The sequence below is a fragment of the Trichosurus vulpecula genome, chromosome 9, assembly GCF_011100635.1.
Source record: "Trichosurus vulpecula isolate mTriVul1 chromosome 9, mTriVul1.pri, whole genome shotgun sequence".
In the NCBI taxonomy this organism is placed as follows: Eukaryota; Metazoa; Chordata; class Mammalia; order Diprotodontia; family Phalangeridae; genus Trichosurus; species Trichosurus vulpecula.
In genome coordinates this window covers 200,961,975-200,986,913 of record NC_050581.1, presented here as the reverse complement: position 1 = coordinate 200,986,913, position 24,939 = coordinate 200,961,975, and the positions used below count along the sequence as shown (strand labels likewise).

The following is a 24,939-nucleotide window of genomic DNA, read 5'->3' as shown; positions in this document are numbered from 1 at the left end:
AGAAAACCCCATAAACAGCATTGCTTTGCTGGGGTCCACGAGGTCATAAAGAGCTGGCCATAAATGAATGAACAACGACATTGCACTGATCAGAGTAATTACATCTTTCACAGCTGATCATCATTACAATATTCCTATTACTGTGCACAATGATCAGTTCTGCTCACGTCACTTTGGATCAGTTCATATCCAGGTTTTTCTGAAATCAGCCTGTTTGTTATTTCTTATAGCACAATAGAATCCTATCACAATACTATACCATAACTTTTTCAGCCATTCCTCAGTTGATGGACATCTCGATTTCCAGTTCTTTGCTACCACAAAGAGAGTGGCTATAAATGTTTTTGTACAAATAGGCCCTTTCATTTATCTTTGATCTCTGGTAGTGATATTGCTGGGTCAAAGGGTATGCACACTTCTTCTGAGCTTCCTGATGACCACTGAGGGCATCATGATCTTTCTAGTCACCCAAGTTCCCTTCATCCTTGTCTTCTCATTTTTATCCACAATGTATCAATTCAGCTGCCAATATGTTTTTATGATTTTTATCTCCACAACATCTCATGTGTGTCCCCTTCACATGGCCACCACCCTAGTTCAGGTCCTCTTCCCTTCTCACCTGGACTACTGCAGCAGCTTACTAATTGTCCTTCCTGCCTCTAGACTTGACCCTTCCCATGTACCCGCCACTCAGCTCTCAAATATGACCACATCATTCCCTCAGTCAATGGATTCCAGTGGTTCTCAGTTAACATAAGAATCAAAAATAAATTTCTCTGACATTCAGAGCACATTGCACCTTGACCCCAACTTGCATTTCCAGCTTACGACACATGATTTTTCTTCATGCCTTCTACAGTCTAGTCAAACTTCCCTTCTTACTGTCTCTTTAATATGATCCACCATGTCTTGTGTCTGTCTCTTTACCCTGGCTGTGTGACATGAACTCCCTCTTCGCTTCTGCTTTGCAGGATCCCTCCATCCCTCTAGCCTTAGCTCAAGCACCACCTTCTACAAGACGCCTTTCTTTATCATCCTGCTTGCTCATACCTTTCCCTTTCCCCTCAAATTTCCTTGTATGACTGTGTCTATTCTCTATGTAGCTAGATATGTACACACGTCTCTTTTCTAGTAGACTGCAGGATCCTGGAGTGCAGGGATTATTTCTGATTGTGTCTTTGAATCCCTGGTATTTAGCACACTGTCTAGTATGTGCAGGTGCTTAGTGAATGTTTAATGATTGTTCATTGAGAATATCTGCCTTCAAATAATTGAGGATTCTCCTGTAGAAGAAGATTTGGCCTGGACCCACAAAGCAGAACCAAGAGCCCTCAGTAGGAGCTGTCCAAAGTCAAACTGAGGGATTCCTCACAATGAAAGTCCTCCCAAGTTGGAATGGGCTGTGTTGGGAGGTAGTGGATTCTCTGTCAATGTATAAATTAAAGAAACGGTTCAATGACCACTTATGGGTATTGCGTAAAGGGAATTCTTGCTCAAGGAGAGGTTGGATTGAGGTCCCTTCTAAATATGCAATCTTGCCTCCATTGCCTTACCCTCCAGGCCCAGATCAAGAACAGGGTTTCTACTCTTTCATTCTTCCCAAAAAGCATTTGTCAAGGCCTGCCATGATTGGGGACCAAGCATTTTCTCTAAGAAGTGCTCCTCTGATGCATGCCTTCTCAATTGTTTTTCTGTCTTCTTTTTACAGGAATACAGACCAACCCCAGCTGCAGCGTGAATGGGCCCATGACTATCCTCCCTAACCGGAATGAACTGTCCAGCATGGACGTCACTATGTTGAATGTGCTGAACCGAAGAGACAGCAACACCAGTACCATCAGCTCAGCCTACCTGAGTAGCCGCAGGTCCTCAGGCATTTCCCCCTGCTTCTCTAGCCGCAGGTCCAGCGAGGCTTCCCAAGCTGAAGGCCGGCCCCAGAATGTGAGCGTGGCCGATTCCTATGACCCCATCTCCACAGATGCCTCCCGCCGCTCCAGTGAGGCAAGTCAAGCTGATGGGCTGCCCAGCCTCCTCAGCCTCACCCCTGCACAGCAGTACCGGCTGAAGGCCAAGTATGCAGCAGCAACTGGGGGGCCCCCACCCACCCCATTACCCAACATGGAAAGGATGAGCCTGAAGACAAGGATGGCACTGATGGGGGATTGCAGGGAGTCTGGCCTCTCCCCATTTCCTCCTGTCAACCCTCCCCGAAGATGCAGCGATGGTGGAACCAACAGTTATGGGCGGAGGACCCTTTTGCCTCATGATATGCTGGGGAATGGGATGAGAAGAGCCAGTGACCCTGTACGGATGGTCTCAGAGAACCTTTCTTTGCCTCGAGTTCAGCGTGTCAACAGTCTAAATAGCTTTAACCCTCCTGTTTTGCCTCCATCCATGGAAAAACATAATTTTGTGCTCCAGAATTACACTCGCCCTGAAGGCGGCCTGTTCCGTAATTTCTACTCTTCTCCTTGTCCTCCGAGCATCAGTGAGAATGTCACCCTGGAGTCCTTAACCATGGAATCTGATGCCAACTTGAATGATGAGGACTTCTTGCCAGATGATGTGGTACAGTACCTGAACTCTCAGGGCCAGGGTGGCTATGAGCAACACTTCCCAAGCAACATTTCTGAGAACAGCAAAACACCGCATGGAACTCCAATGGTCAATGGCCATCATGGGCTTGACCAACCCCACCTGCCAAGCAACCATGTCATCTCTCAGTATCATGCTCCAGAGCAACCAAGCTCAGAAGCCAGCAAGAGTGACCTCCCCATTCAGTGGAATGAAGTCAGCTCAGGGAGTGCTGACCTGTCCCCAACCAAATTGAAGTGTGGTCAGCGTTCATCAGGCCTGCAAGCTCGAGCCTTTGGTTTATATAATAACATGGTTGTTCAGCAGCAGAACCTTTTGAGGAATGGAGTAGCCCAAGCCAATAGCTATCAGCAGCTGGTAGAAAATAGCTCATGTGGCCTGCAGGAGAACTTGCTCCCCAATAGCAGTGGAGGCAGCAATGGTACCAATGGAACTTCTTTCCATTTGCAGTCCAACAAAGCTCAGCAGTATGGGGACAGCCTAAATCGGCAGTTGACAGTGAGTGGAGCATTAGATGGTTCCTGTGGCTCCTTAATTGCAGGACAGAAGCTGAGAAGCAGCATCATGCCACTGAATGGAAGCCAGCCAAACTATGGCATGGCAGTGGCCCCAGGTGAGCTTCCCAGCAGCATGGCAAATGGAACACAGAGCCAGGGGTGCCTCCAGAGTCAGCCACTGGGTGAAGGTACTCACTTCCCAGCTGTCAATCGTACCAGTCAGATGATGTTAGGGCAGGTCAGTCCTACCTCACAAAGCAATGTCTACCAAGGGCCAGAGAGCTGTCTGCCAGTGTCCCATGGTATTGGGAATCAGCAATCAAGTTTGGCCATGGCAAAGACTTACCAGCCATGTACCAACTATGGGGGCAGTAGGCGGCAAATCATGCCGAGGAATAGCCTAGCCCAACAACAAGGACATGTCAATGACACCAGTCAGACCTGCAGGGTCAATGGTATTAAGATGGAGACCCAAGGTCAGTCACAACAGCTCTGCTCTAATGTGCCGCATTACTCTGGTCAGTTGTATGACCAAACCCTGGGCTTTAGTCAGCAAGACATGAAAACAGGGTCTTTCTCCATTTCAGAAGCTAATTGCTTGCTTCAGGGTACGGGCACTGAAAACTCTGAGCTGCTCTCCCCAGGTGCTAACCAGGTGACCAGCACAGTTGATAACATTGACAGCAACAGCCTGGAAGGGGTGCAGATTGATTTTGATGCAATCATAGATGATGGGGACCATGCCAGCTTAATTTCCGGAGCCCTGAGTCCGAGCATCATTCAGAATCTTTCCCACAATTCCTCTCGCCTCACCACTCCACGAGCATCTCTGACATTCCCCACTCTGCCTGTTAATACCACCAACATGGCAATTGGGGACATGAACTCTTTGCTGACCTCCCTTGCAGAAGAAAGCAAGTTTCTAGCAGTGATGCAATAGAAGTTGGGAAAATTAAGATAAAAGAAAAAAAAAGAAACAACTTTAGGAATTTTAAAGGTGAAATGGATTCTTTTTAGTTGTGTATGTATTTTTGTAATCTCATCTCACCTGAATGGGATGTGTTTCAAGTATATTCCTTTTATGGAAAAAGGACTCTGAGAAACCCTAAAGTGTTGGAGGGAGAAACTGTCTTCCATTTCAATTTTGAGTCAGTATTGTTAGCCCCATTCACCCTTCTCTTCCTCCTCCTCCTCCCTCATCCCATTTCATTTTTTAAAGCTCTGTAACCTGTTTTTGAATTGTAAACCAGTGTAAATGTGTCATGTGCATGTTTTCTTTTTTTTTATATAAGAGAAGTCCAGTGAAAGGACCGGACGGTTTTCTGTTATTCAAAAGACACACAAGTGTTGGGACTGATTTCCCAAGGACCATGTTTCTGTTTTACCTTTTCCATTTTGAATTTGACTACACTGGGCACAATAAGCAGAGAATAGAATGTGATCCCCCATTAGTGTATTATATGCTATGTCCAACAGACTTACAACATCTTCCCCTCTCATGCCCACTGTCCTGCATCTCAACTTAGTTGAATCCATAGCAAGCTTTTTTTTATTGCTATGGATCCAGGGAAATAAGGGAACTCTTACAGATAAACTATGACATTCTCCATGTTTTTGCTTTTCTTTTTCCCTCCCAGACAGTCTGTGAATTGAAATGTATATGAGTGAGTCTGTGTCAATGGTCACTTCTCAGGTATCTTTGTTTTCCTTCCTCTTCTTTCTGTCTTTCTTCTAGATTTTTAGACATTCCTCTGCTTTGTAGCACTTCAGCCAGAGGGAGAGAAAGAGAAAGAAGTGACAGCCCAACTAGATGATTGGGAAAAAGTTTGGTGGATGCTATTGGGTAGCGTATTATGTAAGGATGGTCCATGAATGATCTTCTCTCCACCATGCCCAGAGAGGACTGGAAATCAACTGTATTTAGGTTTCTGAAAAACAAGTTATCCATATAAGCCCACCACTGACTGTGTATTTAGCATCTGTTAACTGCTGCAATCATGAAGGAGGATTTCTATTTTCAACCCCTATTTTAGGGGACTTATAAAAGAGTAAGAGAGGAAAAATCCCTTTTTTTGTATTGTACTTGGGGATAAATTGCTCAACATATCTTTTGAATTCTCTTGGAAGCACAATGGAAGCTATACACAGTGGTTGTGTGGACACCTTTATTTTTTCACCAGTATCTATGAAATGCCACATCAGTTTGGAAGAAAATTAATTTTGTATTCGTTTTGTCCCTAATATAAAATAGGATCTATATTTTTATTTTGGACTGAAACTATTTAGTATTTGACAGGACTCCTTCCCCTGTGCAATTGCTACACATTGTGATATACTGTATGTGCACAAATACTACATGGCTTGTTCAGGTTACTGTTTTTTGTTTTGTCTTATTGGTTTTTTTAAATATATAGATTGTTAGAATAAGAGGCAGGAATGCCTTGAAATGCCTGCAAAGCCCCATCCCATTTTGACACTCATCAGAAGTGAAAGTGAAGGCTAGATTGCTTCTCACCCCGTGCCATCCCAATCTGGGATGTTGTGGAGATGATTTTGGGTTTTTTTAAATTGTTTTTGAATCAGATACAAATTGGACTAGTTGGTCTCTGAATTTCCTTCCCTGTCTCAAGAGTCTGTGACTCAAAAGGTCATGAATCAATTCTGTACCTCTTCCTCCTTTTCCCCATTTCAATTAGTGTTTAAAAAAGGAGGGAATTTGAAAGGAACAATAGAAAGGTTAGAATCACTATTCTCTCCCCCATGCATTCCTCCATTAATTGGTTCAAGCATTCTAGCTGCCACTAATTTATTATTTCAGATGACAGGATGGTAAAGATCTGGGAGGGACCTCAGAGATAATTTAGTGCAATGTCTTCATTTTACAGATGAAGAACTGAGACACAGAAAAGAAAAGAAAAGTGACTTGCCCAGGGTCACCCAGTTATGTTACACTCTCAGGCCAAGCATTTTGTTTGGAGGCAATCTTGGTTAAGTCACTTGCCCAGGTTCATACCTCTAGTAAATGTCTCTGAGGCAGGATTTGAACTATTTCCTACCTCCTTCCCCACCCCCTCAACTTTTTTTGTAGACACTGCTTTGTTTGAAATCAAGGGAGTGCCCACATTTGGCCTAGAACACAGGAAAATGTTAGGAGATATATGGAGAGGAAGCAGCCCTATGGCCCATGGCTCTTCCTTAAATGCAGTCAGTGCATTGTGTCTTGAGTTGTACCCTCTCTCTATCATCTGACCAAGTATCACTGTCTCCAGATTTGACTTTTCTCACAGGAATACATCTGAGTCCTGTAAGGCCCAACACTTGTGGTTAGTGACTCAGTTAAACCTTGATGGGGTGCAGGGTTCACTGTGTATGAAGGAAAAGTGCCAATTAGCAAGTTACAAAATGGGGCAGCTAGGATCAGTGACACTTGGCCAGGTTTTGTTTCTAACTCTTGAGCTCACTTATTATGCATATGGTTGCCCTTGTAAAGATAGGAAAAGTAGCCTATGACCAGGTATCCATCCTAGGAATTGACCAGCATAACCAAGCTTCTTACAAATGCCCATGTCATAAATACCCACAGAAGCCTGGAAAAAATTGCTGGAGTCCTAAGGACCCACTTTCTTTTCTTTTTTTTTAACTTGAAGCCTCTTTTCTCTGTTATCCAGAGCACCTGATTTCTTCTTTTTATTTATTGGAACAGGTCTTTTATCTACCGTGCTTCTTGTTCAATGGACAGTTGCTGTCCACCTGGCAAGTAGCATCAACGATTGGTATAAAAGTTTACCTCATTCCAATATAAATGATCCATGAAAGGTATTTCCAATGATAAGGTACAGTTCAGTGTTAGGAAGGTACTTTTGAGTTTACCTCAGAGCATAACAGCTTTCATAGGCCAGCCTTCCCTTGCCCACTGCTTGGTGAATCCAAATACCAGGCCTTCCCCACCCCCTTCCCTTAGCTGCACCATCCTGTGTCCTTTCTGCCTTTCATACTCCATGTTTAAAGGAGATATGAGGCTAAGGAGACCAGGCTCAACATAGCACTGACTTCAGGGAGGGTCTGCAAATGGTACTTCTGTTAATCATCCCTGTTTCTTTGAAGACAGAAAATAAATGATTTAGGCCAACACACACTTTCAGACTTGGACTCTTTGACATCCAACAGTGTTTCCATTCTCACAATGTATGTGCCTTATTTTATGTTAATCTTGTCAATAAGAGGGACCAAGACATTTTGCCCAATGAGAGCATGGAGGGTGCCCTCATTGGTCAGCCAAGAGCATGTGCCATTTCCCAGATCCTGAACCATCATGTCAACTTATGATGCTCATTGTTCCCTTGTCTGAATGTTCCCTGGAAGTTTCCCTTTGTGCATCCTGCAGATGTGTGTAAGATAAACCCACAGTTTCTTCCCCCCAACCCAATCTTTTTAGTTTTTTTTAAATAAAACGTGTAATCCTTTCTTTTAAAAAAATGTAAATACATTTATGTATCGTAGGACTAGTATTGGGGTGCAACAGGACCTTGGGTCCTCCTTTGGCTAAACCTGCAGTTGTGATGGGATGCTTTGAAGCCTTGCATCAAACTGAAAGGTTTATAGCACCATGGACAGAACCCCTGGAGTTTTGCTTTCAGAACCACTTAGTTCTTTCATAACAAAGAAAAACAATGTTTCTTACAATGTCAATAAAAAACCCTTTGTACTTAAACTCTTCACCTCTTGTTTTTATTATTTTAGTAAACTGTAGGCCAGAGGGATGCATGCAATGCAGATACACCTCCCAGCCCTTTTAATACAATATTCCCAGAAGAATTTCAGCCAACATTCAATTTCCACAAACATTTATTAATCTATGCCATATTTGAGATACAGTGGAAGGCTTTGGCAGTATAAAGGAAAAAGAAAAAAAAGAAAAAGAAACTATTCCTGTCCAGAAGGAGCTGACTTTCTAAGAGACAGCCTGGCGCAGTACAAGGAACACTGACTGTGGAGTCAGAGGCCTTGGGTTCAGATCCACAATTGGTCACTAACTGTATGGCCTTAAGGAAGTCACTTATCCTTCTTAGGTTTTAATTTCCTCAATAGTAAAATGAAGACATCAGAAAAGATGGCTTCTGGGGTTCCTTCAGTCCTACATCTATGATTCTATTAAATACAAGATATTTTAAGGAGGAAATCTTGAGGAGCTTGGGATCAGTACTGCCCAGAAGAGTCAACAACTTAGCTGAACCTCAAAGGAAATTTTATAAACACACACACACACACACACACACACACGCATTGTCATCTCTCCAGGCATTGAGCACAGAGCTGGGGAAACAATAGGTGCTCACTGGGACAGAGATTGGCTGTCTTCGAGTTAATATAAGGCATTCCTCCAACCTACTCCAGGAAAGAGGAAATTTGGGTAATGTGGTCACTTTCTCAAGATGTAGCTGATGACTTGCTAATTCAGAGATGATTTAAAGATCCTACGGATTCCCTAAATAATGATGTCTTAAGAAATTCATCATCATTCCCCAAATAAATAGCGAGAAGCCAAATGCCTTGCAAGAATAACACATCCCTTGACAAGACATCAGATTTACCCATTTCTTCTCTAAAATGTGTGCTTCTCTTCGTATTTTGGTCTGTAGGGCATTTCTTCCTCACCTTACGCTCTCTTTGTGTTCATTTTGGAGAAATGCCCTCCTATCCCCCACCACAATTTATTGGTTCCTGAGAGAAGCCCAAACATTGCCGATTGTGCCAAAAAATAAGAGTCCCCCAGACTTCACCAAGAAAGGGGTCAGATTTAGATTCCACAAAGCTCTCTCCTCCACCTTTCCCTATCCCCTTTTCATTCTAAAACCCTTCTGTTCCACTCCTTAACTGACTGTGATGATCAGTTAATCAATCAAGCATTTATTAATGTGCCAGTCACCAGAAATACCAAAGTATTGTGGGGGATGGGGAAGAACAGTGAGGAGTGAGCTAATTGGACTATTAGTAGTCCTCTAATTAATATTAATAATGGTGAAGAGTTTTTAAAACTCTATAATGCTATAGATATGTAAAGTGGTTTTATTTATAATTCAATTGAAGGAGGCAGAAATGCCTAGTGGTTAGAGAGCTAGGTTTAGAGTCAGAAGACCAGGGTTCAAATGCTGACTCCAACATGCATTGGCTGAAAATCCCCGGCTAAGTCACTTAAACTTTCTGAGCCACAGGCAACAGTCTAGTATACCCCCTGATTTGCTAAAATCCCTGACTGCAATGGAGTTTGGTGCAGGGCTTCACACATTAATGGAGTCATAAATCCAGAATACATTGAGGTGTCAGAAGTCTAGTGCTGGTAGGGAGCTCAGAGGTCATCTTACTCAAGCCCATCATTTTGCAAATGATTGCAACTGAGGCTCAGAAACTTGTCTTTCTAATGTTACACAGCTACTTAGTGGCAAACCAGGGACTTAAGTCTCTGGGCTTATCAGATCAATCTGTAGGTACTTAACAAGTGCCCACCTTGTGCCAGACATTGTGCCAGGCTTTCGGGATGCAGATACAAAAATATAAAAACTCCTGCGCTTAGGGACCTTATGTTTATTCAGTGGGAAACAACATATACAGGTAGTAGGTAGGCACAAAAGAGTTGGAAGAGGGTTTCATGGGGAAGGCACTATGAAGGGGCTTTGCTTGGTATCTTCTAGAAGAACCGTCAACTGAAGTAATTGTACTAGAAATAGGAAGCACTAGCACAGAAATAAAAGTAACTGACTAACTGGCCTAGTGTTTTGCAGATCAATAAATGTCTTATGCATGATCATCCAGGAAGGTAGTCTATTATCACTATCATTTTACATAGAAGATGACTAAGGCTCAGAATACTTGACTTATCCAAGGTCACGTGACCATATACATGTCAGGGTCAAGGTTCCAACTGACATCTCCTTCTTCCAGGTCTTCCATTCTATCTAGAGTTAGAAGTTGGTCCTCTCATGACTCTAGCCCTCATGGGATTGGGAAGAGACTTGAAGGAGGGAGACCAAATATGAGGTTATTGTAAGAATCCAGGCCTGAAGAAGGCTTGAAGAAGAGTGATGCTATAGGAGTGCAGAGAAGGGGATAGAGGTGAGAGAAGCACCAAGCCACTGGACTGCTGCTGACCCATTGCAAACAATTTAGCACTCGATTCAGCTCTCTAGTTTTCATTACCTCTCTCCTCTCCTGGATTGTGAGTTCCTGGAGTGTAGGCATCATAGCACATTCTTCTGCTGGAGGCAACTAGGTGGTAGAGAGGATACAGGGCTAAGACATGAGTTCAAATTTGATCTCAGACACTTTGCCTCAATTTCATCAACTGTAAAATGAGAAGAAGAAAATACCTCCTGTGTCCCAGGGTGGTTGTGAAGATGGAATGAGATAATATTGTAAAATGTTTAGTGCCATGTCTGCAAAATAGTAGGCACATAATGAATGTTTCTTTCTTCCTTTTTTCCTTCTATAATGCCTGAAGTCCCTAGCAGTTTGGGGCACATGGTGTTTTTCTAAACAGGGAAAGATGTGGAGTTCATGCTACATGAGAATCATTTGAAGGAACTAAACTATGAAAGTTTTCTGGACAGAAGACAATTTTTATGCTATGCATTGGGGTGAGAGAGAGGAGACTGGAACTATAGCTGTGCTTGGATATTTGAAAGGCTATCACCAGGAAGAGAAATTGGATTTGTTACGTTTGGTTCCAGAGAGAAGATCTAGGAACAGTGGGTGAAGGTGGGAAAGAAGGCACTTTAGCCTCATCATAAGAAAAAATAAAAACCATTCTTCCCAATTAAAGGTAGAGTAGGCTGCATCAGAAAGTAGATGTTCTCTCTCCGTGGGGGGCTTTGACCACTTGTAATTAAGAGCATTCTGGTTGAGCTCTGAGTTAGGCAAGAGAGCCACTGGTCCTTTCACATTCTGGCATTCTGGGATTCTGTCATTAATTTTAAAATAGCTATCTCTATTTCATTTTAAAACACCTTTTATTGATGTCTTTTATCTTTATATTAAAACTATTTCTAGGGGACAGAAAGAACATTTCCCCCTCTTCTCTACAAAAGACTGAACTTTCTAATGACAATAACAAAAAATAAAGGAATTAAAATTGTAAATGAAAAATCAGTAAGCAAAAATGTGCTACACAGTGGCAACATCTAACAGTGTATATGGAATCCTTCACCAATAAACTGCCACCTCTGTCCTACGAGGCTAGGAATCTGCTGGGTTGTTCTTTGCCTTATTTTTTTCCGATGATTTTTAGTTTGGTTTCCTCTTAGTGACGTGTTCATCTATATTGCTATGGTCATGATTATCAATCTTTTGGTTTTGCTCATTTCATTCCATATCATTTCATGCAAATGTTTCCCATGTTTCTCTGCATTACTCATATTTATCATCCCTTCCTGTACAATTAGTTCATTACTTTCAGGTACTGTAATTTTTTCAACCACTCCCCAATGATTGGGTGCCTCTTCTTTGCTACCACAAATAGTACAACTTTTATTATTCTGGTACAGAGTTGAACTTTAGTTCTGTTTTTCACATTGTTGTCCTGTATACATACCCAGTAGGTGAATTACTGTATCAAAAGTGATGGACAGTGTAGTCACATTAATTAGATTAACTAGATTTTCCGAAGTCTGGATAAACCATTCATTCATTCATCTATTCACTCATTCATTAATGGGCAGTAGTCACATTTCTTAAAAATTCCAAATTGAAATTCGGAATTGTTAGAGTCCATCTTACTTTCACATACAGAAAGTGTTTTCCCATAGTCCTTCCAGAAATAACTATTTTCATCATTTGGCCAATGTTTCCAATTTTCGGCATGTAAGGTCAAACCATAATTATTTTATTTTGCATTTTTCTTACTAGGGTCAATTTGGAACATGTTTTCCTGTGCGCTTTGTAGTTTTCTGTTCTTTGGAAAATCATTCTCCTCCTTTGATCACTTATCCACTTAAGAATTACTGTTGGTGTTACACACTTGTGTGAAGCCCTAGTGTATTCTGGATATCAGATTTTCATTAGGAATGTTTTATACAAGTAATTTCCCACTCTACAGTGTATCTTCTGATTCTATCTTTATTGATTTTATTCAAATACAAGTATTGTTATTTTATGCAATCAAAATTGTGCATGTTGTCTTTTCTGATATCTTCTATCACTTCTTTGGTTAAGAATCTCTCTCCAAAATGTTTCCACACCTAAAGTTGTGAAAGGGACCTGAAATCATCCCCATTCTATTTTAATAATGTAGTCTTTTATTCTTATTTAATAATATAATATTTCAAATCATATTTTGGTTGCTTCTTCGTCTTGAGCTCATCTGGTTAAATAGGGTGCTATATACTAAGGTATTTGTCTCAACCTAATTATGACAATTTTCCAGAACTTCTCAGGACATCCAGTGGATGGAGTGCTAGAGTTGGAGACAGAATGACCTCTGCTTGAATCCTGCCTCTGATGCTTCCTAGCTGAGTAACCCCGGACAAGGCTAGCTAACAGGTCATGAAACTTCCTCAGCCTGTTTCTATTCATCTTAGAAATGAGGGGATTGAATTCAACAGCCTCCAAGTTCCCTTCTAGATCCAGAGCTATGACCCTCAGATTCTTACCTTCAGTATTTTATGTCCTTGTGTTTATCAAATGCTAGGTTGCTTTTTTCTGTTATTTCTATGTCTTATTCACCTCTTACCACTGATTTAGTTTTCTGCTTTTTAAGGGAAAAAAAGCATTTCCAAATACCATCACTTTAGAATATGGTGTGAGGCTTGGCAATGCTCCTCTTTTTCATTTTTGATATTTCGTTTTCCTTTTCCTGTCTAATTGCTATATCTAGAGATTATCTTCAAAAGAGGAGGCATCATCATTCTTATTTGCAAATGACAGTGATGGTATACTTAGTAAATCAGAGTGGAAATACATGAAGATGATTAATAGATTTAGGAAAGTAGCAGTCTGTGATGGTAAGGAGATGCTATGAGACACATTTGGTTAGACAAGTTGGAGCTAGATTGAGAGGGCCCTTCAATGTGAGAAGAGCTTATTATATTTAATGGATTATAAGTGCCAACCCCTACTCTTTTCTCTCTCTGGGATTACGTGCTCAGCTGCTAGGTCCACTCACAATGCTAGGTCCAGGGTTCTCAAAGGGAGGGACCATAGTGATACATATAACTCATTGTATCGTGATCCTGTGGGTGACCCTGGGGGAGGCAGGACATTCCTACTACTGATACTGGAGCTCCTGAGCCTCTGACAGTGTACTTCCCAATAAACAAACCAGCCAATATGTTGCTATCAATTCTTTCTAGAATAAGTTCATTTATTTATTTATTTATTTTATAGCACTATAGATTTTCCTGATATCTCTCCCTTCCTAAACAGCTATCTCATATAAGAAATTGTATTTTAAAGAAAAAAAAGGTAGAAGAAAAATAACAGTACAATTGGTCAATACATCAATGAAGTCTGAAAACATGTACATTACACAACACTTGAGGCCCTTCCAAAGGGCCTCTTTGCAAAGGGGTCGGTGAGAGTATCATCTCACATCTTCTCTTTCAAGCCATACCTGTTATTTGTAGTTTTGCAATGTTTACTTTTGATTTTGTGTGTATGTCCTTGTTCTTTGTATTTACATTGTTGTGGTCATTGTATGCATTGTTTTTTTGGTTTTGCTTAATTTTACATCAGTTGATGTAGATGTTTCCATGCTTCTCTGTATTCATCATATACATCTTTTCTTACAACAGAGTAATACTCCATTACATCATGTACTGCAATTTGTTTAGTCATTCTCCTGTCTGTGAACCTCTACTCTGTTTCAAATTATTTGCTATCACAAAAAAATGGTGGTATAAATATTGGGTTATATATGGGGACTTTCTCCATCTCAAAAGCTTCCTTGAAGTAAAACTATTGGAATTTTAATCACTCCTTTTTGATAATTCCATTTTGCATTTTTAAACCTGACTCTCAACTCCATCAACAATGTACACGAATACCTTATCTTTCCACCACCTCATCAACATCGACAATTAACATTTTTATCATCTTTGCTAAATTGCAGGCTATGAGGTCAGACCTCAAGTTGTTTTGATTTACATTTATCTTGTTCTTAGTAATCTGGAGCACGTCTTTAACTCATAGACAGAGGGATTTTTCTCTTTTAATATTATTGCTTTTCCTCTTCCTGGTTGTTCTTTGTGGCCATGCATTTTCATGTTTGATTAGTTGGTCTTTCTGTTGTTTCTTTGCTGAGACTTGCACCATGGATTCAAGGTTTCTATTTTGGTTGATTATTCAAGTCTACCTTCACAACTCTTATTCATCTTTTAAACAATTTGGGAACATTTTATGTGTGTGATTCCATACTCTCTTGGGAATCCAAATAGTTTACTGCCTTATCAGGTGTTGATTCATGTTTCTTTTTCTTGAAATTTTTTGGACTCAGGGGATCTGGAGGCCATCTTCTCTTCTGTTATTAATATCTTGTCTGTTGGATCACCTGCTTGTTCTCAAGGTCTTTAGCTGAATTTTCTTCCTCCTGAAATATTTGATATATTTTTTTTATTTTTTACTCATATCCTCCTATTTAACTCTAAATGCTTACTTTCTGACTCCTTCCTTTTTGATGGCAATTATCCTGGCTACTGGATCTCACAACTGTCTTAGACCCCTCACACAATTGGAAATTCACTTTGCACTGGCTTTGGTCTTTGCTTCAAATTACATCTGGAAGAACAGAGTTATTTTGACCTGGATGCTTGTCCCTTTTCTTAAGGCATAGAGGGACCCACCAAACACACACTGGTGCCCTGCCCCATTTTCCTCTGTTCCTCAGTTCTCTGGTTGAACTCTGTTACAGAACAGTACACTACCACACTCCCATTCAAGGCAGAGTGATTTTGCCACTTTCCTATACCTTCACATGCCAGTGAAGGAGAGTGAGGATTAGGGACAAAAATTGAATATTACTGCAAGCCTATAATTTGGGTTGTGCCACCTTGGCAGACAGTGGTGGCTGGTGGGTATTATTTTGTAAAAACAAAAACTTGGCAGCAGAGCAGCTGGATTAGAGTCCTATCTGTGCCACAAGCTCCTGTGGAAATGTGGACAAATGCATTCCTCTGTACATCTGTATCTCCAAATCTCTTTCTCTGTCTGAAGAACTCTATAGGTAGAAATAGAGATGCACATGGACATCATTATCTCTATGTATCTCCTTATCTCTATCTATACATACACATACTTGTGTATGGTTGCTACTGCCCTTTGTTCTAGAAAAGGACCAAAATGACATTACTCTGTTAGAGTCAAGGTACAATGTGTCCCAATGGTGGTTGGTTAGACCAATATGAGCCTGGAAGACTCTACCACAGATTGGGGACAAATAGTCCATGTGAACATTGGGAGCGGATTTCCTAAATTTGCACATCTCACATTTCTTTTGAGCTGCTGCAAATCTGCTTTGCTTATAGAGTATACACATATAACATAGGGGTACATGCTCTAGGAGACCACCATAGCACCAGTAAGAGAAAGGACACACATAGGGTATGAAAAAACCAGAGAACAAGCATGGGGTAAACACGTGGAGAACACATATAACTCTAGTGACAGAGGTGAGAAAGGACACACACACACACTCACACACACAAACACACACACACACACACACGTTGGTTTCTTCACTAATCTACATCCCTATTAAATGCTGCTGCATACTTCTTGTCCCCAAAGAGCTTCTGTGCTCCTGGGTTGGTCTGGTGATGTCCTAAAGCTATGGGCTGCTGCTGTGATGTGAGGTGCTCATGTAGTTCTCCATGGCATAGTTTCCACTGGGTTGCTCTCTTCCTGATTGGTCTCACCTCCACTTCTCTATGCTGCCATCTGCTGATCTACTAGAGAATTGCACTTATTGTGCATCCTCTTGAAGACTGCAAATTCAGTTACTTTAACTAGAGTCTCTGACTATTTCAAGTTTTGCCTGTTTGTTTTTGTTTTTGTTTCATTTCATTTTGTTTGTTTTTTGTGATTTGGCCCCACAGCTACAACTGGCCAAATAGTAAAGGCCAGAAAAAGCCCTCCAGCTTAGATCATTTGTCTTCTAGTCTCCTTTCCCTTGACTTGGGTGGAGTGCTAAAATTCCTCTTCATTCATTTAAACCCTCTTCCCACCCCAGTGTAATACACGAATGCTGAGGTACTTTTTAACTTCCCAAGGCTGAAAGGGCTGGGTCAATTTTGTCTCCTATTCTTAGAAACATCAACTCCCAGCCCTGCCTGCAGGATTGTGCTTCTAAAGGTATTGTTCCACAACAATGACATATGCCTCATTTCCCCTTTCAAATGTATTTCTCTTTATAAGTTTTAATTAGATATTTCAAAAAAACTAACTAAAGTGTGTGATTATTTTTTTTTAATGCTATGAAGATAGCTGTTAATGGAAGAGAAAAACAACAAGACAAGATGTGAAAAATTTGTGGGACGTAGCCAAACATTATTTAGGGGAAAATTGTATTTCTAAATGTATGGATCAATAAAAGGGATAAAGCACAGGTCAATTAATTGAGTATGCAACTAAAAACAAAACAAAACAGAACTAGAGAAAGAACAAATTTGAACACCAAGACAGAAATCCTGAAAAATCAAAGGAGAGATCAATAAAATTGAAAGTAAAAAAACAAACCTTGAACTAATAAATAAAACTAGGTTTTATGAAAAAAAAAATAGATAAACCATTGGTTAATTTGATTTAAAAAAAGAACTACCAATATCAAAAATGAAAAGGGAGACTAAAGCACTAATGAAGATAAAATTTATGAAATTGTTAGAAGTTATTTTGCCCAATTATATGCCAGCAAAGCAGACAATCTAAGTGAAATGGGTGAATATTGACAAAAGTACCAATTGGCCAGATTAATAGGGAGGGGAAATAGAATACTTAAATAATCCTATCTTAGAAAAAAGAAATTGAAGAAGCCACAAATAAGCAAATTAAGAAAAATTCCCAGGACCAAATGGATTTGAAAGTGAATTCTACCCAAAATTTAAGGAACAATTAATCCCAGTACTATAAAAACTATCTGGAAAAGTCATCAAGAAGAAGCCCTAACAATTTCCTTTTATGACATAAATATGGTTTTGATACCTAAATCAGGGACAACAAAAACTGAAAAACTATAGACCAGTTTCCTTATTAAATATTGATGCAAAAAAATAAATAAAATACTAGCAAGAAGATTATGAGACTATATCACAGAGAGCATATGCTTTTGGATCCAGGTCCCATCACCCTATCACTGTAAGTGGGTGGGATTTAGATAAAAAATGTAAAGCTGGTTCAATATTGGGAAAACTGTCAGCATCAGACCATATCAGTAACAAAACAACAAAAATCATACGATTATATCAATAAATGGAGGAAATGCTTCAGACAAAATGCAACACCCGTTACTATTAAAAACACTAGAAAGCATGGGAATAAGTAAAGCCTTTATTAAAAGAATAGGTAGTATCTATCTAAAACCAGGAGCAAACATTATCCATCCAGGGATAAACCTGAAGCCTCCTCAATAAGATCACAGATGAAGTAAAGATGTTCATTATCACTAGCACTATTCAATATTATATTAGAAATGCTAGCTACAGCAATGACAAGAAAGAAATAAAGGGATAAAATAGGCAACGAGGAAACAAAACTATGTCTCTTTGCAGGTGAAAGGATAATAAATTAGAAAACCCTAGAAAATCAACTAAAAAGCTAATCAAAATAATTAACGATGTTAGCAAAGTTATAGGATATAAAACAAACCCACACAAATTATCAGCATTTCTGTAAACTACCAACAAAACTAAGGAGGAAGAGACAGAAAGATAAATTTCATTTAAAATAATGGTAGGCAATTAAAAAAAAAAAACCTACTTGAGAGTCAACCTGCCAAGACAAATCCAGGAACTGTATTAACACAATTATGAAACACTTATATAAAGACAGATCTAAACAATTGGAGAAATATTGATTGTATGGATAGGCCAAGACAATATAATAAAATAATAATTCTACCCAAGTTAATTAATTTATTCAAAGCCATATTACTCAAAATACCACAAAATTTTTACAGAATTAGAAAAAATAATTAATTTCCTCTGGAAGAAAAAAAAGTCAAGAATATCAAGGGAACCAATGAAAAAAATTGAGAAGAAGGCATACTAGCAGTAACAGATCCCAAATTATACTACAAATCAGAAATCATCGAAATAATCTGGTACTGGGTAAGACTAAAATGGTGGCTCAGTGGAACTAATTAGGTGCACAATAAACAGTTGTAAATGACATGGATCTAACTTGCACAGTGGTTAGAGCCCTGAGCCTTGGGTCAGAAAGACCTGACTTCAAATTCAGCCTCAATCACTAGCCATATGACTCTAGGCAAGTCGCTTGATCTCTGTTTGTTTTAATCCGCTAGAGAAAGAAACGGCAAAAAACTCCAGTATCTTTGCCAAGAAAACCCCACGGACAGTATTAGTGTGCTATGGTCCATGGGGTCATGAAAAATTGGACATGACTGAATAACCACAATCTAGTGAGTGATAAACCCAAAGAGCCAAGGTTTGGGGACAGTAACTCACCATTTGATAAAAATTACTGCAAAAACTGGAAAACAGTTTGAAAGAAACTAGGCATAGACCAATATCTTGAACTGTATACCAAGATAAGATTAAAATAGATAAATGATTTAGACATCAAGGGAAATATCATAAGTAAATTAGTGCAGCAATGAACAATTTACCCCTCAGATCTAAGGGCAAAGGGAAAATGTACGACCAAAGAACACAAAAAGGTCACAGGAAGTAAAAGGAATAATTTTGATTACATGAAATTTAAAAAAAAAAGGTTTTGTGCAAACAAAAGTAATGCAACCAAGTTTAGAAGGAAAGCAGCAAACTGAGGTGAAATTACAGCAGATTTCTCTGACAAAGACCTCATTTCTCCAACATATAGGGAACTGAGCCCAATTTATCAAAATAATGGCCATGCCCCAATTGATAAGTACTCAAAGGAGAAGAACAGCATGTTTTTAGAAGAAATCAAAGCTATCAATAATCACATGAAAAATTGTCTAAATTACTATATGGTTAGACGAAGGCAAATTAAAACAACTCTGGGATCCCAGCTCACACCTACCAGATTGGCTAAAATAACAAACAGAAAAGGAATATTTTTCACATCCATCAGATTGGCTAAAATGACAGAAAAGGACAAATGTTGGAGGGAATGTGGAAAAATAGGGATGCAATGTACTTTTGGTGGCATTCTGAACTGATCCAACCATTCTGGAGAACACTTTGGACCTATGCCCAAAGAGCAACCAAACTGTGCATACCCTTTGACCCAGCAATACCACTACTAGAGAGATCATAAAAAGGGGGAAAGAGCCCACATGTACAACAATATGTATAATAGCTCTTTTTGTGGTGGCAAAGATTTGGAAACTGAAAGGATGCCCATAAAGTGAGAAATGGGTGAACAAGTTGTAATACATGATTGTGATGAAATACTGTATAAAACCTAAGAAGTCTTGTATGGGCTGAAACAGAGTGAAGTGAGAAGAACCAGGAGAACATTGTACACAGTAACAGCAATATTGTGATAACGATAACTATGAAAGACAGCTACTTTGACTAAGATAATAATCCAAGACAATTCCAAAGGACCTGTGATAAAAAAAGCTGCTATTGATCTCTAGAGAGAGAACTGATAAACTCTGAGTGTAGATTGACACATATTTTTTAAAATTTATTTTTTGTGTTTTCTTTTGCAACATGGTTAATATGGAAATATGTTTTCTGTGACTTCACATGTATAATCTATATCATATCGCTTGCCTTCTTGAAGGGTGGGATGGAGGGAGAAAATTTGGAACTCAAAATTCTAAAACGTGTTAAGTTTTAAAAATATATAATTGGAAATATTTATTGAAATAATTATATTTTTTTAAAAAAGGGTTTTTTTTTTCTGAAACTCTCTCCAATTCTTAATAAACTACTTTTCATATTGGATACCTCTAAGTTAACTTACATTATCAATTTTGCTTAACTTTCATCGGGTTTCTCCTTTGCCCTCTGAAAAAATCCTTAAAACCTCAGCTCTGTCCTAACATCAACCTTCTGCACAACCCTTGTCTTACCAGAGTGAGGCATCTCTTTTGCCTTTTCAGCAGAGTCATAATGAGGAATTCCAGCACCTTGGGAACATTCAGTTAAGCAGCATAGGGGTTGAATGTCATGGGTCAGGGATTAGTGACGTGAATATGAGAGGTGATCACTCTCTCATAGCCCTTCCTCATTATTCAGGCTGTTCTGTGGTAAGCCAACAGCCCCACTGCAAGCAGGATGGAAAAGAATAACCCTTTGCTCAATACCTGGGTACTGAGATTTAATCAAAGACATGATGCAGCCTATTGGGGCCAGGGATAAATTAGAAGCAGAGGAATGCAGCGGAGGGAAAAACCTGACATATTTCATAAGAGGAGGCGGTATCTGGCATGTAAAGTGACCCAGTCTAGAAGCTAATGGGAATCAAGGGCCACTGTCCACAGGACAGCAAATAGTAGAACTCTGAACATTGATTTCTCTTATTTATGTTCTCGTGGGGATACTGTTCCTGAATTTCCAGTCTTAATCTAAGCTTTGGATTTTCCAGTATTTTCATGGGTGATTAGACACGGCATTGACTGTTGCCTTCTTCTACACTTCTTAAGGAGTAGGGCATCCTGATGGGCTATGGGGTGAAGAAATAGGTTATTCTTGCTGGTGTTTCCCATGTTTGCAATGTGCAGAGGTGGATGGCTGCTTGTTTTGCATGATCCCATGCAGGGGCCCTTGTCTTACAGTTGGAGACCTATGAAGCCAATCAACACACAAAGTTCAGTAATGCAACAGGAAGCCAGAGGCATTGATGAGTATTCTAAACCACCTCACAGGTGGATTTCTCTAACTGTGCCCCTGTGCTTTTAATTAGCTACCAGAAGGTGGCGCAGTGGATAGAGCATTGACTTGGAAACAAGAAGAAATGAGCTGGTATCTGGCATCACACACTCAGGAGCTGTATGACCCCAAGACAGTCAATTAACGTTTCCCAGCCTCAGTTTCCTCACTTTGAAAATGAAGGATTTGGCTTGATGGCTTCTAAGGGAATTTCCATGTCTAAATCTAGGACCCTATGATGCTGTCCCACAAACTCACACATGCATATTCTTTCTAAAGTGAATCTCTCATGTAGTTACATACACATATGTCTCTACTAGATGCACAGTTCACATTTACACAGATGACAGTTTGCAAAGTGATTTTTCCATGTTAACTCGTTTGATCCTTACAATGACCTTGTGAGACAGGTGCTGTTGTTAGTCTCAGTTTACACATGAGGAAACAGAGGCTGAGGCCAGGCAAATGACTTACCCAGGGTCTCACAGCTAGTAAGTATCTGAAACTTGATTTTGAACTCATGACTTCCTGACTCCACAGGTGCAGCACTCTCTCCTCTGTGCCACCTGGCTATGCCAAACTCATGTGTCATTACATGAATATAGTAATGTTATTATTGCCTCCTATGTACATAAGAATATACTGCATGTAATAATATTTTGTAAGTGGGTGTGCAGTATTGGGCTGGAGCCACCTCATACCAGCTTGTGAGAGCCAGTAGTTAAATTTTCAAAGTTTCAAAATTACACCTGGGTAATCAACTAACACTACACACCAGGGTTATTTGTTGTGGTTGGCTTGTTGTTGACTAAACTTTCAAAAGTGATGAAGAAAAATGTTAATGATACATATCAAATTTTAAAATGTGCTGTGTATCTTTTTTGAGAGCCAGTTATTAAATATTTCCCATCACATCTCTGTGTGTGTGCATACATGTATATGCACATGTGACCAGAAGTCGTGGATAGTCAGTAACTATTTACTAAGTTCTTACTATGTTCCAGACACTGTGCTGGAGATGTAAATGAAGGCAAAAGAAATCTCTGACCTCAAGGAGCTCACTGTTTAATGAGGGAGAGAATGTGAAAACAACCATGTAGGACTGATACAGACAAAATGGAGATAATCAGCAGATTCCAAGCCTGTAATTTAATGGTGCACCCCAGGTAAGAGCCCTTGGATTAGAGGGTGATAAGGAGCTGGAAGAAAGTACGAAATTCCCTTGGTGGATGATGGAAGCCATTTAGGTTCTGTGGGGAATAGACTGTTTCATTCACAGTTTTGGATGCTGGGTGCCTAACACAGAGCCAAACTCAGTCTGCACTTCACAAATATTTGTTGAATGAATAAATGAGTGTAATAGTAGAAAATCATTGAATCATGGATCTGTCAACAAGTATTTACTAAATGTCTGCTACATCCCAGCCTCTTTGGTAGGGACGCAAGCCTGAAGAAAGAGACGAATTGAAAGAAGCTGGCAAGAAATGGGGGAGCACTGGCGAAACTAAAATAATAGTCCGAAGGTGGGAAAATCTTGGAAGGAAAATTATACAAACTTTAAAATGTAATGTAATGTAATGGTGGAGGAGAATGGGTTTCATCCAGGCATGACTGCTGGAAAGTTATTCACACCTTTTGTTTAAAGAGAGTGTGTGATTCATTGTTATTGTGCCTTAGAGCCCTGCTCCCCAAGCCCAGGAGATCTCAGCAGCCGGCCTGTCTTATATTCTAAGCATTAATTAAAAGGAGAAGTACACACAAACAGTAAGCAAATGAGATGTAAAGCAGATGACTGTACCAGTTCTTCTTCCTTTCCTGTTGATTGTAAACTCCTGATTACCAGAGCCCCACACCTGCCATACTTTGGAAACCCCTCGTTGGGTTGTGTTCATAGAGGAATGCCTGCATTTCACAAGGGACCCTCTGCTCTTTTGTCTCTGAGTCCCCAGTCCCTAGCACAGAACCTGATACACAGTTAGCACTTAATACATGCTTATTGAAGTGAATTCCCAGGTGAAGGTGGAGGATTAGGAAAGTACATTAACTTGGATAGCAAGGAAGGAGGAAGCTTCAAGAAGGAGATTTTCAATGCTCCAAAAACATGAAAGGAAGATGATGTCAGAGAACAGCCCAGTGGATGTGGAGTTTGGAAATGGGTTGGGGGGGGGGGCTGAAACTCACTCTCATGGGATAGAAGAGGCAGTGGACAGAAAGGAAGCTGCAGAAATCATCTGAGAACTTTGGCAGCGAAGGGAAAGAGGTCATGGGCAATGGCCAGAGTGATAGCAGAGATTGGGGAAAGGTATTTTAGAACAGGGAATCTGAAGATGTCTGTGGAAGAAGAAGGGAAAGATCGGAGAATCGGAGAGAGGGGGAGGGAGAATGATAGACCAAGCTGAAATGGAAGAGGTGACAGGGGTTGTAATCATTATTGGTAATAAGTTGAATACAAAGATAAGGAGAATTAAAAAGCAAGAATAAGATTACTACATCTATACCTTCATTCCCATTTGCTCCTTCTATAGGCAAAATTTCAAATGGTTCTTCTACTATGACTAAGCCCTCCTGTGGTTTACTTCCCTTATTCACAGGATCTCTCGATTTGGGTCCCCGGAAGGCGGCTGCCATTTTGGCTCCAGGCGTACCCCTTTGGTTCTATCTTTGAATATTTTATAGCTTTTAAGCCCCCATCAGTGTGCTGTCCGTTAATAGTCATACAATTTTTTTCCTAGAAAAGGACAAGATACTAGTACAGTAAGAACTACTCTTCAGTAACATTCTCCCCGCTAACCTGGGGTTCATTCTCCCATAAATAAAGTATCCGTTTCAGGAGTTGGCTTAAACTTAGAGTGTAATTGTAACGAGGCACATGTATAAGATGCGTGCGTAAGGGTGCACTGGAGCTAGTCTGAACCAGTGTTGAATTTTCAGGGACCATTTACACTTTGGAAATTGACAAACATTACAGATCAAGGCTTGATTTATTGTTTGGTTTATCATATTATCACCCTCCCCATATGCTCCAGTGACTCCCTATTGCCTCCAAGATCAAGGACAAAATGCTTCAAAGCCTTCATTACCAACCCCCCCACTACATTTCTAGTCTTCTTATGCCTTACTTTCTTACATGTACTTTTTGTTCCAGTGGAGCTGGCTTCCTGGCAGTTCCACAAACAAGACCCTCCATTTCTTGGCTCTGGGCATTTTCCCTGGCTTCCCCTATGCCTGGAATGCTCTCCATCCCCGACTCCAACTGCTTACCTCCCTGGCTTGCTTTAGTCCTAAGTAAATCACAGCTTTTTTTAGGGAACCTTCCCCACCCTGTCTTCATTCTAGTGCGTTCCTTCTTATCATGTATCTATCCCACTTTGTATATAGACGTATTTGCCTGTTGTCTCCCTCATTAGACTGTAAGGTCCTTGAGATCAGGATGGTCTTTTGCTTCTTGTTGTATTCCCAGTGCTGGCAATAGTAGGTACTTTTCATATTCCCAATGCTGGCACATAGTAGACACTAAAATGTTTATTTATGGATGGAAAAATGATTATAATGTAGGCTGAACTTTTAAAAATGTTAAATGCATACATTTTCCCAGAGAGTTCGTGGTGAAACATCTACAAAGGCAGCTCCCACCTCCTAGTACTTTAGGTACTGGAATCCCTTCCTCTCTTTATAGGTTTCCCCAAGGATACTCTGGAGCACCCTGGCTGTACCAGGAGGGTTGCACAGTTGGGATCCCAAGGTCTGTTTCTCTTTTCATCCTCAATCTGATTTGCTAGAGGTTCTGCTCCTTGAATCTTCTTCCTTCTTAGAGTGACTATCACTCT

General features: G+C 40.1%; 1 protein-coding gene across 1 annotated transcript in view; it reads left to right on the top strand.

Annotated features, from left to right (window-relative positions):
• GLI3 (GLI family zinc finger 3) overlaps positions 1-4,150 on the top strand; it is a 273,969-nt gene extending 269,819 nt beyond the window's left edge. The window contains exon 14 of the mRNA XM_036738670.1: positions 1,709-4,150. Within this exon, the coding sequence (XP_036594565.1) occupies positions 1,709-4,032 (2,324 nt within the window). The 3' untranslated portion in view covers positions 4,033-4,150. The remainder of the gene's footprint in view (positions 1-1,708) is intronic.
• The last annotated feature ends 20,789 nt before the right edge of the window (positions 4,151-24,939 follow it).